Source organism: Aspergillus pseudotamarii (genome assembly GCF_009193445.1).
Source record: "Aspergillus pseudotamarii strain CBS 117625 unplaced genomic scaffold BDV38scaffold_11, whole genome shotgun sequence".
Lineage (NCBI taxonomy): Eukaryota > Fungi > Ascomycota > Eurotiomycetes > Eurotiales > Aspergillaceae > Aspergillus > Aspergillus pseudotamarii.
Genome location: NW_022475025.1, coordinates 294,486 through 307,117, shown reverse-complemented (window position 1 = coordinate 307,117; position 12,632 = coordinate 294,486). Strand labels below are relative to the sequence as shown.

The 12,632-nt window shown below is 47.6% G+C and overlaps 6 protein-coding genes and 1 non-coding gene across 7 annotated transcripts; 4 read left to right on the top strand and 3 right to left on the bottom strand.

Annotated features, from left to right (window-relative positions):
- Positions 1-214: 214 nt before the first annotated feature.
- BDV38DRAFT_280007 (uncharacterized protein) lies at positions 215-843 on the top strand (the record flags this gene model as incomplete). Its single annotated transcript, XM_032059192.1, has 3 exons — positions 215-391; positions 456-706; positions 762-843. 3 exons carry the CDS (start codon positions 215-217, stop codon positions 841-843), a joined length of 510 nt encoding a protein of 169 aa, XP_031916570.1.
- A 1,105-nt stretch (positions 844-1,948) lies between these two features.
- BDV38DRAFT_280006 (uncharacterized protein) lies at positions 1,949-2,409 on the bottom strand (the record flags this gene model as incomplete). Its single annotated transcript, XM_032059191.1, has 3 exons — positions 1,949-2,161; positions 2,249-2,303; positions 2,366-2,409. The coding sequence occupies 3 exons, from the start codon at positions 2,407-2,409 to the stop codon at positions 1,949-1,951; spliced, it is 312 nt and encodes a 103-aa protein (XP_031916569.1).
- A 1,359-nt stretch (positions 2,410-3,768) lies between these two features.
- Positions 3,769-4,494, top strand: BDV38DRAFT_280005 (uncharacterized protein; the record flags this gene model as incomplete). Its single annotated transcript, XM_032059190.1, has 1 exon — positions 3,769-4,494. One exon carries the CDS (start codon positions 3,769-3,771, stop codon positions 4,492-4,494), a length of 726 nt encoding a protein of 241 aa, XP_031916568.1.
- A 927-nt stretch (positions 4,495-5,421) lies between these two features.
- On the top strand, positions 5,422-5,493 carry BDV38DRAFT_t71. The gene has a single exon. It is a non-coding gene; the product is annotated as a tRNA-Arg (tRNA).
- Positions 5,494-7,698: 2,205 nt separating this feature from the next.
- BDV38DRAFT_269075 (putative endo-1,4-beta-glucanase) lies at positions 7,699-8,661 on the top strand (the record flags this gene model as incomplete). Its single annotated transcript, XM_032056902.1, has 1 exon — positions 7,699-8,661. One exon carries the CDS (start codon positions 7,699-7,701, stop codon positions 8,659-8,661), a length of 963 nt encoding a protein of 320 aa, XP_031916567.1.
- A 793-nt stretch (positions 8,662-9,454) lies between these two features.
- Positions 9,455-10,314, bottom strand: BDV38DRAFT_290221 (NPP1 family protein; the record flags this gene model as incomplete). Its single annotated transcript, XM_032061431.1, has 2 exons — positions 10,006-10,314; positions 9,455-9,947 (listed from the first exon to the last, which is right to left on the bottom strand). Exons 1-2 carry the CDS (start codon positions 10,221-10,223, stop codon positions 9,455-9,457), a joined length of 711 nt encoding a protein of 236 aa, XP_031916566.1. The 5' UTR covers positions 10,224-10,314.
- An 821-nt stretch (positions 10,315-11,135) lies between these two features.
- On the bottom strand, positions 11,136-12,081 carry BDV38DRAFT_280002 (5'/3'-nucleotidase SurE; the record flags this gene model as incomplete). Its single annotated transcript, XM_032059189.1, has 2 exons — positions 11,136-11,851; positions 11,907-12,081. The coding sequence occupies 2 exons, from the start codon at positions 12,079-12,081 to the stop codon at positions 11,136-11,138; spliced, it is 891 nt and encodes a 296-aa protein (XP_031916565.1).
- Positions 12,082-12,632: the final 551 nt, after the last annotated feature.

Here is a 12,632-nt window from a genome sequence, read left to right as displayed (position 1 = left end):
ACTTAGCAATTATGGCTGTGTTAGCTCAAGCTCGTGTTTGGTCTTGGCTGATGTTATCGTGTAGATCACCAAAGTGGCTTGAAACTCTAATAAACAAACCTTTATACCATAAGAACTTACAAAAAGATGTATCCTGCAGCCTTTTCTGGATTATGGATAGATACTGCAAGCTTATTCTAAGTCAATAAATCCAAAATTCTTCTGCCGGCCAACCATGACAGACAAAAATCGTCTTTTGCTGGATGGCCATCCGGCCATCTTCTCGCTTCGCACAGCTGCGATTGTCAGTGCTTTCACGACTTTGGTGGTATTCGCCTGGGCGATAAAAGCCCACGGTCACGTATATACCGATCTTAATGGCGCTTCGCTGTGTGTCATGATATTAGCTACTGTAAGCGAGCCATCTCAATTTGCTGACTGACGCTATCTCTGCGGAAGCTGATATTCCAGAGCAGGCTTCATATGCAGTCCTTTGGTCACTTGTGCCCTTGACAGCCTGGCTCCTTCTCCGTCGATCCCTCCATCCTGGCGTTTATATTGCATTCGACTTTATTGCTTTTGCAGCAGTATTTGCTACTACTCTTGTCACGATGATCGTGTTGACACCAATCGCGAAAGGGGGCTATTCCTGTCGTAGGTCCATCTGCACGGATACCACGTTGCCGAAGGTTGAGTTTTTTGGATTTGCGATGGCCTTGCTCACTTCGTAAGATGAACAACAGCCCTTGCATTTGAAACGGTACTTGGACTGACTTGAACAGGGTCCTTCATTTTGTTTTGTTTGTCTGGGCCTGCTGGGCTTGTGACCGCCATCGGAAGCAACCCCACAAGACGAATATTTAAGGCGCTTATTAGCGACAATATCCGCTTCGTGATGAAAATCATGACAACCTACGACCCATATATTTGACTGTTAATGCTTAATACTGCCGTTCCCGACCTTCATATAATGTTTAATCACGATAATATCGACATACTACGAACTCATCGACCTTGATATTTCATGAACAGCGGAGAATGGCGAAGAGGGATACAATGAAATGCATCAACGTTCTCTTTCGATTTCACTTGATACTCCTTTTGGGACTCCTGATGAACTGTTTCCGAGCTAGGCAGATAATTGGTTATAAGATAATGATATTCGAACGGTCGATAATGTTTAATGTGCGCGTGATCTTATTTTGTTAGCATTCATACTAATTAAATTTTCTTAATACCCATGCATCACGACCAGGGTCTATGTCAACCATGCCAGTGTTTCACTACGTGCCTTACTTCACAACTTCACAACTTAATCTTGGCTCCCTGCTTTTTTTTTTATAATGCGAACCTTGGGTATTTGTAGATCTCACCAGGTTGTCTATTACTAGGGCCTGAATTGATAACCCAACCTCACATAGAATGAACCGAAATGCTGTGGCGCACGTTACAACAGAGATACATGGCACTCACGATGATTACATCACTCAGAATTTCATGTTTTGCTAGTAAGCGCTATTAAGTAGTAATGAACAAGCAAGGCGTTCGTGCATATCTGTATGATGGCCCTATATTCCTAAATTACCCACAGCTTCACCAATGCAACGGAAGCTACAATGCTTAAACCAACGCGATGGTCTATAACCACACTATTATATTGAATACCTGGATGGGCTTTATGAGTCATCCTTGCGGACTATGAGTATTCCTTATGGAGATGACGTCTTTCTATTAGATTCGCTGCGTGGTTCGTTCCTTGGACTAGTGTTTCAAGTACAGGTTGGTTCGAACTAACGATAAGTGCGTGTCGCCCTTTGGTTGCAGAACCCTTCGAGGGCCCATTAACCAGGAGAATATTCTGTGATATACATGTTGGAAAAGAGGTACAATACTCGCTGGCTGCCTTCCGACTAACCCAAACCCATCCACTATAGTTGCGTTGTCCCTAATCAAGTCCACGAAACTGCATCTACCAGGCCACACTGCCACCAGCGCCGTTCTGCTTGCAGTAATAGTTCAACTCGTCACCTCCAATGTGCTGGGCGGCAGAGTCACAGTAGTAGAGGAGGTCCTTCTCGTTCTTCACCGTGCAGTCAGGGCACTGATCCCATTGCTTGTTACCGGTGTTACGCTTCTTGTACGCGGCGCAAGCCTTCTCAGTGGCAGCTCGGTTGTAGGCATCCTAGACAAAGTGTTAGATTGACTATTATTTTTTTTAAAAAAAGAAAAAAAAGAAATGAACAAAAAAACAAGATGAGGTCACACGTACCACACCGCCGTTGGTGTCAACGCAAACACCAGTATAGTGAAGATCCGCAACGACACTAGAGAACCGTTAATACTGCCATAGGTCCTAATGGATTAGACGGCGAAAGATCTCTCGTACCCAGCGGCCAGAGCTGCAACAATCAAAGAGAGGGATGCCTTCATGTTTGCTTATGTTATGTCCCGAGGAAGAAGTGAGAAACGGTAGGTGGTATGCTGGGGGTTTGGAATCCTAGATTGAACTCCTGACGTTTGCGAGCAACGGTAGTACTTAAGAAAGATGACGAACGGTCATCAAAAGTATTCATGGCACAGTATATGTGTACACAGCCGATCCCGGGGCTCCTGTCATGGTAATTGCATGTCTTGGTCCCAGGCGAAATATCCGAAGATTCCCCATGTAGATCCCATGATCACAATCAGCGAACCGACAAGACTCCTCACAACATGACCGGTATCAGAATGATATGCTTGGCCGTTGATTATGCAGGTACCGGCAGCGATCCGGGACTCTATTTCCGGCTAGAGAACGTCTCCCAGCGCGGGAAATGTTTCACTTCTGGACATTAAATGCATATGCAGGACTGCGTTTCATCCTTCGTCGCATTAGTAGCACGTTATTGTCTCACCTGTAGATCCAATCGGAGCCACGTGGGGATACCCGAGTCGATCATTTTGGAAGCGATCAACACGGTTGGGCGATGTGGATGCCCTCGGGGTACAGCATAGTAAGGCAAAGGAATAGCGGGTGGCAAAACTGTAGATTAGAGCCTTGATAACAGTGGCTGTGCTCCATAGTGAGGCCATCAGAATTCATTCTACTGGTAGTTCGTTGACGATTGTGGGGCTAGGTGCAATCAAATGTGTGATAGTGTATGACTATCCCCCATGCTACTGATCCCTGGGGAAAGCTCGTCAGTCTTGCTCCACCTCACCAAGTTCCTGAATGTCTCTCCAAGAAATAAGGCCCGCAGTGGTCTGAGTTAACGTTAAATCATGGCCAATGGCCCGGCATCTTGGGTCCACGACCGATGATCGACAGGAACATGAACCCTATGTCTGAGTACGTACATTCTTGAGCATAAAGTTAATTAGATTAATATGCGGGAATTGTTGTCCCCTACATGCTGGCTATCTACTGCTGCCTTCCAAATATTGGGGTGATATTCAACTAGTACAAGATCCTTTAGTCTTGGACTGTTTCTAAGAAGCTCATCTGTTTCCGGGCAATCCTCGGAGAATTCCTTCCAAACGAGACGGATGGATCGCCTGTCAATCTTCCGACAACCCATGGTGATGGCACGTCAGCTATGCCGAGAGCGGCTCCTGATTTGGAGGTATTCATTATGATATTTGGTCTCGTTAGATTTTCAAGAAGAAATCCACACACTCCCCTTGGCCAGACTCTATATAGAAGCCTCCCTCCCGTCATTGACCTCCCTCTCTCCGACTTGCTCTCTCTCCAACAGCCTTTTCAATCCCGTTTAATACATCTGTAGCAATCCTGTTGCTCAACTCGACATCATGAAGGTGCCCTTCGTCTTGCTAGCTTCCCTCTGTGCCAACAGTGCTCTCACTACGGCTCTCCCCGCCGATCAAGTCTCCGCTGATAAGGCCATCCTCGTCCTCGGTGATGGCACTACCAAGGCTGTTGAGAGAAAGGACCTTGAGTCTCACCTAAATGGTATCTCACTCGAGCCCCCGACCGATAACCTCCCTCGCTCTCTCAAGTCCGACGGCTTTACCGGTCTTCAGAAGCGCGGTGATGCCCAGTTCATCATCCCTCTCCCCGACCAGGAATTCCTTGGCTGGGATATCGCCATGTCCCCCATCACTCACGCCAACGGAGCCGACGCAACTGTCGCCATTGCCGCCGGTCAGAGCGTTGCCAACAGTATCAGCGTTGGCACGTCTTTCACTGCGACTGTCGAGAAGTGGCTCCAGATTGGCGCCAGCATCAACTACCAAGATACTGTTACCAATACCCTTACCGGCACGGCTACCATGACGATCCCCAAGGACAAGTGGGGTGCCATTGTTAGCAACCCCTTGACCCACCGCCGCCGGGGATATGTTTTCAGCGGAGCTCCTGGCAAGGGTCAATATGAGTACTTCCAGGCTGATTCGTTCGACCGGAAGAGCGTCTCCTACCAGCAGGCCAAGCTGGACTGGGTGCAAGGTGTGATCACCACTTGCCTGGGTGACAAGTACCCTCTGAAGATGTGCAATGGACAGGGTGAGCTGAAATAGATGACTCATTGAGTGGCCAATTATGGGTTTCGTTGGAGGAGGTCGGTACTCGATGGAGCACTCCTGAAATAGTGGCTTCAGTTGTCGGTTTATTTACTGCTGGGCATGCAGCACAAGCACGCATGTCGATTATTTTGTATGTATACTTAGCTCTGCATAGATGTCTTTTATCGTTGGCTCGGGGTAGACATGCCAAAGGAATGCGATACAGATCTACCATATGCTGTTCAATTTAACCAATGGGGTGAGATCATTGTAGCTGGTACTGATAGCTCTGAGTAGATGGTGTATGACTTGAAAATCCTCAACTAAAGGTCTCACAGGGCCTTACATGGTTAGAAGAAATATTGGTATCCTTAGATACCTGTCACCATCTTCCAAACTACCCGAAGATATTGCTTCCTCTTTTTTTCTAGAAGATGTTCAAAACAGACACTTATAACCAGAAGTTGTTTGTTCGTGTGCGTTGTATATATAGTCCTGTAAAGTTGTCCGTGCTCAATTGATTTTGTCTTTTGCTTTTCTTGGAATTTTCAATAGATACTCAAAATATCACAGAACAGAATATATACTTGCTAAGCCGTTTCTGAGGTACAATTCACGTCTCGGTGATCGTATTTTGTATATTTATCCGTAGATATATATTTTTGCTTACCACATTTGACATAATATTGGTTACTCTACAAACTATAACTTCTAAAATTACCGTAAGAAGAACTGAGTATATAGGACCTTGCTAGAGCTGAGAATGAGAAAAAGGATAGAATCAGTGGTCTTTAAAAACTGTTGTGACATCTCTCAGCAATCCATGCCAAGAGCATGTCGCGATTACGATTTTGGGTCAATTCTAATGCTAAGGCAGGGGAAAGCGGTTTATGGTTATTTATGGCTAATAATATTAATTAGAGTGTTGTTATCTCAACAATTGGCCGGCTGGCCCAATGGCAAGGCGCTTGACTACGAATCAAGAGATTGCAGGTTCGATCCCTGCGTCGGTCATTCTTTTTTAGAAATTTTCTCCCCTCTTCTTTTTCCTACATTCCTCTCATCCATTCCTTTTATATTGTCCCTTTCGTTTGTAGCACTCTTGTTAGCTTAAGTGCACATCCAGTCTTTTCGTTGCCCTTATTGTCGACGCTAGTATGTCTGGCGATACAATAGCCGATTAATGGCAAATTCCTCCTGCGAGACAAACGAAGCCACAGGAGCACCTTAGCAAGGTTTCCAACGCACACATAACCCTACAGTATTATCAACAGTCCTAGTAATGTAATAGTCTAACAAAAGTATCTATAGCCATTATGAACAATCAAATCACCCTTTAGATGACAGCATATACCCTCGTCAGGTCTTGATAGATTTCACTGACGAACAATATCCCGTTCAGTATGGAGATTGAATACGCAATTAGCATTTACGGCTTCTATTGTTTTTCTGTTGGGTATAGTTTGGTCGAAGGCTAGAACAACCGCCAGCCTTGGCCTTTTGGTCAACCGGTAACTATGCTGGCTACTGGTTAATTATGAGTTTGATTAACCGATATGATATGGGATCTTCACAGAAACTTCCATTCTTCACAATTAATTCCTCTCCTATATGTCTTCTAAAAGTGAATAATTACTGAGGTATGACTTCTTTTTTCAGATCAGGGGTTCGTATGAGTAGGATGATCATATTTGCAATGCTACTTCAGAAAGGCCGACAATCTATGGGGCAGATGAAGGGGGAAGGGAAGTGTATCCATCTTGTGTGGCTTAGATTCTATGTCTATGCCGTGTTTTGCAGCATGGTAGACACGAAGGGGGTTGGACTTCAGTGCCTATTTGGATGCGGGAGTATCTTAATACTGGCGCTATGAACCATATAGTATCCACATGAACTCTAGAAGCATGTTCAGGAAAGGGACGTGAAATAATATGCTGGTTCCTGCACCAGCTATTTATACGGATCCAACAGTGACGACCAAAAATGTCAGTGAGATAGATCATCGCACCCCAAAGATACCTTGAGTCGGTCGTTGATACGTAGTAGCTGAATGTGAGAGTTTCGAATTTTTGCATGACCAAAATGATCTAGTATAGAGCTAGATGGGACTGCAGTCCAATTGCCTTCGACAAGCTGCTGGTATATGGTGGATATGAATTTGGATTGTGGAACCAATAGTCTCTCCACCTCTGCCCCATTAGATGAATAAAGCCTCGCTCTCCCTTTAGCTGCAGATATGATATGAGCTTTGGTACTCAATAGTGGTCTTTCAGGTCCCAGAAGGCCAATGAAAAGACACTGAGAATCATCATAGAGTGCTTTATGGGCCCGAGCTCGGAGCGAAGGATGATCTTGAGTCAGTAAGGTAAATATTAATATTACATTACAATAATTCCCCGGCTTGGCTGCTTATTAGAGGCGGAAGAATGCAAAGCTGGTATAATTCCTCGGCAACTTTTGGGGTCTTTGCCATGTCTACACACCAGTCGATTCGCGAATTCCGTAGACTTGTCTTCATGATGGTGTGACAGTCAACATGGACCTGAAACAACCTTCTGGAGTGAGGTAATCCCAGCAATCAGGGTTTACATTCCAGCGATAAAGCACACTAGGACTGCATTAGGGATAATAACCATTATTATTAGTTAGACCATCTCCACTCTTGTCGCGGCTAAGGGTTTTCAAGGGCGTGAGTGGTGGATCCATGCTACGGATAATTTCACCCCCAAACCGACTAACGGGGATCGGCGCCAATTTAAATCAATCTGCTACGCTTAAACTCCTGGCAGAGTCGGTATCCTCGGTGGAAGATCCGAGAAAATACCCTATCCAGTCGAAGCCTACATCCAATAGCCCTTTGCTCACCGTATAATCTCACATTGATTACTTCGGCGCTTGTGGAACCACAATGTCTGGTGGCTTTTCTTCGGGTTATCCTTCCAGGGCACGCAAGTGATGGGTCATCGTGCATGCAGAAAATATGAACGGTCGTTTGAGGTGTGAGATACAGGGTGACGGTCATATTCATCTTCGTGGTTTAAAAAGGACAATGGACTCGCCCATTCTTTTCATCCGTTCAAGCACCCGGTCTTTCTTTCGACATCTTTATTCTTTGCCTATCCGGCTAAATCATTACATTCGTTGCGCTGGTTCGCATCTATCACTCTTTCACTACTTAGCTCCCTTCTTTGACTGAAGTTCTTTCTTTGCCTTGACAAAATGCGTCACGTTCAATCTGCTTCCCTTCTGACGGCCCTCCTCTCGGCCACCAAGGTCGCTGCCCACGGCCATGTCAGCAACATTGTGATCAACGGCGTCTACTACGAGGGATTTGATATCAACTCTTTCCCCTACATGGGCGAAAATGCCCCCACTGTAGCCGCCTGGACCACTCCCAACACTGGCAACGGCCCTCTTGCCCCTGATGACTACTCTTCCCCCGACATCATCTGCCACCAGAACGCTACCGCTGGTAAGGGCTACGTCGAGGTTAACGCTGGAGACCGCATCAGCCTTCAATGGACCCCATGGCCCGAATCTCACCACGGCCCTGTCATTGACTACCTTGCCCGTTGTGAGCCCAACTGTGCTTCGGTTGACAAGACCTCTCTTGAGTTCTTCAAGATCGATGGTGTCGGTATTGTTGATGGCTCCAGCGTCCCCGGTGTCTGGGGTGACGACCAGTTGATCAAGAACAACAACACCTGGCTCGTCGAGATCCCCAAGTCGATCGCTCCGGGATACTATGTCCTCCGCCACGAGCTGATCGCTCTTCACTCCGCCGGCACCGAGGGTGGTGCTCAGAACTACCCCTCTTGCTTCAACCTTAAAGTCAACGGTGATGGTGCTGACAAGCCCGCTGGTGTCGTTGGAACTGAGCTCTACACCCCCACCGGCGATGGCATCATCTTCAACATCTACCAGGCCGTCTCCAGCTACCCAGTCCCCGGTCCTACCCTCTACACTGGCGCCGCCACTGGAGTCACCCAGGCCACCTCTGCCATCACCTCGACCGGCACCGCCCTCACTGTTGGCGCCGCTGCTACCACCCCTGCCTCGGGCTCTGGCGCCTCCTCTTCGGCCGCCCCATCCTCTTCCGCTGCCGCCACTCCCTCTCGCTCTTCTTCGGCTGTTCCCTCTTCTTCGGCTGCTCCCTCCTCTTCTGCTGCTGCCTCCCGCTAAGGATTGACGCCAACTGAAGACTTCAACGGAAGATATCATTAGGGCCCAAGATATTGTGTGCGCTGAAGGGAAATAGGAATGCTTTCAAAAACTGTATTATAGATTCTTTTCTGTGAGCTCATATGAGCCGTAGCCTCAATTGACTATAGTTTTTGTACTAGTCTAGCCTATCCTATCCGCGTAGTGAATTGCTTGCTCTCTCTAAACTGTAGTTTATTTTCACTGTGGTGAAGGCTACCGCGTATCATCAATTACTAGAACCATTTCTCTGACATTCTATGAATTAGACTTGACGACTAGATTAGTTTAATACCACACTCAAGCTAACAAAATGCACAATGCGAGAGCATCATCAATCTTTAGTCTCCGGATATTAAAGTAGTGGAGGCAAGTTACATTACTATGCAACACCATCAGTAACAGGAAGATGTTAGGGCAATCTTTGCGAGGTTAGTTGTATAGCTTAATACCTAAAGCTAGACTGTCTGCCCGGGGTGAGGTGTGAATCTGCTGCCAGCATTTATTTCACTTTCGCTTGTGAATATTCATACCTTGTAATTCTCACTCATGATTCAGCAAAGAGAAATGAATAATATAAAGATTAAAAAAGGACAGCCACGTTGGAGTAATCGAGATGTTGCAGAGCTGGAAAACATGCTGAAATCGCTCTTCTAAGCGTTTTGCAACTAGAAAATTTATGTCGAATGGTTTACCTCATTTTAAACATTATATACATTGTGTCCTATCCTATACATATGCTTCACTCATGCAAAACCTTTACAGTGCTTAGAATTTAGAAAGTAGCCTTCCCCAGATTCTCAGTCCAGTTCTCCTCCTTAAACGGCACATTTGCCTTGACGAAGTCCGCTGACTCCAACGCATTCTTCGCAGGCTCCGGCAAACTCTCATAGGCAATCAAAGGCTGAGATCCGCCAACCTCCGTCGTAAGGCCGCACTGGTGGTTCACAGGCCAGACACTGTAGTACTTGATCAACGGATGTGTCTCCTGGAGCGTGTAACCGTCCGTCGAGCAATCCCATTTGCCATGACCGGATGGACACACGGCAAGAATATTGTCCGCGGATGTCTTGGCCGGGTCAGAGACCCAGACGATCACACCCTCCCAATCGTGGCGGTGTCCCATACCGGGCGCGGCCTGGTCCTTGGGGAAGTACCACGAGTACATGAGGGCATACTTGTCACCGGACTTCCCACCGCGGACGTAGACTTGTCCATCGCTCTTGGAGCAGTCGCCGTTGCTGGAGCCTGAGATGTCGAGACCGCCGCTGTTCGTACTTAGTATGCTTGATTCGACCGGGTTATGACGAGGTATTTCGTGCTTACTTGACGTTACCCTGCGCATCAACGGCAGGAAACGGGACACATCCATTGACGACTTTCAGCAACGGCTGATACGCCTTGTACACATCGCCAATGGTTCCGGAGGGAACCGTCTCAGGAAATCCCACCACTTTGTCATGATCAATGGATTCTCGGCGAATGAGACCGCCCTGAACGAGCTGCGACAGCGCAGCGGTAAGGAGAAGGAGTTTCGAGACCATATTGGAGACTGTTTGAGGGTGACGATCATTCGATTGACCGACATTGTACCTACAAGACGCCCATTACTATTTATACGAGCGACCGAACCACTCAGCGTAGTTCGTCGATCCCTATTCCATCGCGCGAATAATTCTCCGACGTTATGCCGATCACATGCGGGACACTCCTCGCGGAAGAGTGCGATATCCGGCCAACAGAACGATATCAGGAACGTGGTACCTGAAAGGATCGTCAGTGGATAAGTCAGGGTTCTCTCGGACTGATCCTGTTCCTGACTTGGCGGGGAGTGGGTTCTAACTTAATATGCAAGGCACCGTTCGATGGAATGACAGCTAACGCATTTCTTGTCTCAGGCCGTGACCGTCCCCTTGATAGCTACCAATCGGAGGCGGCTTTTGTAGGACTACTGCGTCTAGTGCTAAATAGTTTTGCTTGTAAAAGTGCTACTGCATTCGATGGATGCCATAACCCACGCAATATGTTAGATATGTCTACCGCGCTGTGCGCCTTTTTGAGCCTAATCTAGTAAGTTTTATCTTTCGGAGATTTTAACTAATTAAGTAGATAAAGCGCTTAATGCGTCTCATGTTATGCAGCCATCCCTGCTAGCCTATTCTCTGCATGATGAAGGATTCGGGCTCACAGAGCTACCTTCCTAAGTTCAAACAAATATGCAGTAAGCTTAACTGCAGACCTAAAGGGTAACACTACGATTCAGAGACAAGAATGCTTAACAGTCGGCAGGTTTAGGCCAACTTAAGTTATGACACCAATATTAATTAACTCAATTATGGAAACTGTACAACGTTGCCAATAGCATGCAACCAAGCGGCCACGCAACGGTTTTAATATAAATTACCCTAACCATGCATCTCCGAGCCAGTGGATCGTGGCGCAATCAGTCAAGCTAATTAGGGTAGACAAGTCAGGAAATCGCCCAACTTGTTCAGCACCTCCTCTTGGACCGACGCATTCGCATCCCTCTTGTTCGACGCATTGCCCACCGAGATACTCACGTAGCAGCCCGAACCGGTGACCTTGGTCTCAGTCGGCAGTCGCTTATCGTTGCTGCAGGTTTCCACATCATCGCCCGAAAAAAGCGGCACAGCGGTGTAAATGCGCGACAGCACAAACTTGTAGTCGTCGACGCTGGCGCAGTCGTCTACCTTGGGGAAGTTGACGTTAAGGTAGACATCCTCAGGGAGATAGGGCGTGCCGGCAGCCACGACCTTGTCGACGACCTTGGTCGCCAATTGGGCGTAAATAGTAGCATACTCAGGCGTGGGATCATCCCATGCGGTCGCAGAACCGCTGGAGCCCGAGAAGGCGATTGCTGGGATACCCGCGTCGTGCGCGGCGTAGCAGGCGGCGCCTACCGTGCCGGAAATGGCGTTCGCCACTCCTAGGTTGGCGCCGACGTTTGGACCAGTGACGGCCAGTTCTGGGTTGCCATTGAAATAGGTGGTCGAGAGGTTCTGGATACCATATTTGATCGACGTGACGGGGTATGAATTCACGTAGTTCCAGCGCGGTTGGGTAGCGTTGTTTCCCACTGCGGGGCTGCCTTCTGGGCAGCTGTCAAATTCGCAGGCTTCGGTCAATTCCGTAGGCTCTGCGTCCGAGGAGCCTAGATTGTGCAATTGGTTAGATCCTAGTGTGAGAGAGCAAAGGAATGAGCATACCTGTTCCGCTCTTGTTTTCCGCTGGCGCCGAAATCACGACCGAGTGACCATCCGCAGTCAACGTATCGTAGAGAGTACGGATGTTCTTCTCGGCCCACCCGTCATCGTTGCCGGAAATAATGTTTACAGCCTGGGCTGCGAGGGGCAGGACAGCGAGAGTGAGCGGGAAATGCATGGCGACGGTTCTGGTAGGAAAGACAATTGTTCAGTAGGTCCCATCGCGGAACAAGCGTCCTTTATATAGGACTTTCTTTCGTTTCCTTTCCTCAGGTTACGAGGGCGAAGGAGTTACTTTCTTTTCCAGTATGTATTCCGTTGCTGCCGAAAGAGACGATCATTGACAATTAGGGTAAATCGGCAGCTGATCTCCGCCAACAGGAGTCCCACGTGCTTGCCCGCAATAGATTAAATCTGTTAGCACGACGCGTTATCCATCTTTTCTCCTCCTTGATGTTAAGTGTTATTGGCTCGGCTAGAGCTAAGTACTCTGTCCCTGGGTGCCTAGAGGTGCATTTCAATGTACCTGAAAGTTTCCGCAGGAGAATATCTGCGCGTTGCGTGATAGATGCATCGGCTGGACTAGAAGACTGCATAGAGTTATACAATTACGGGGCAACGGGGCACCAGGGCACCAGGGCACTGCTCTTCTTTGATGCATAACTTTCCAGAATACATGATTAATTTCCCCTTTCTGTTGTCTTTGCGTGAGTTATTTTTGTCTACCTC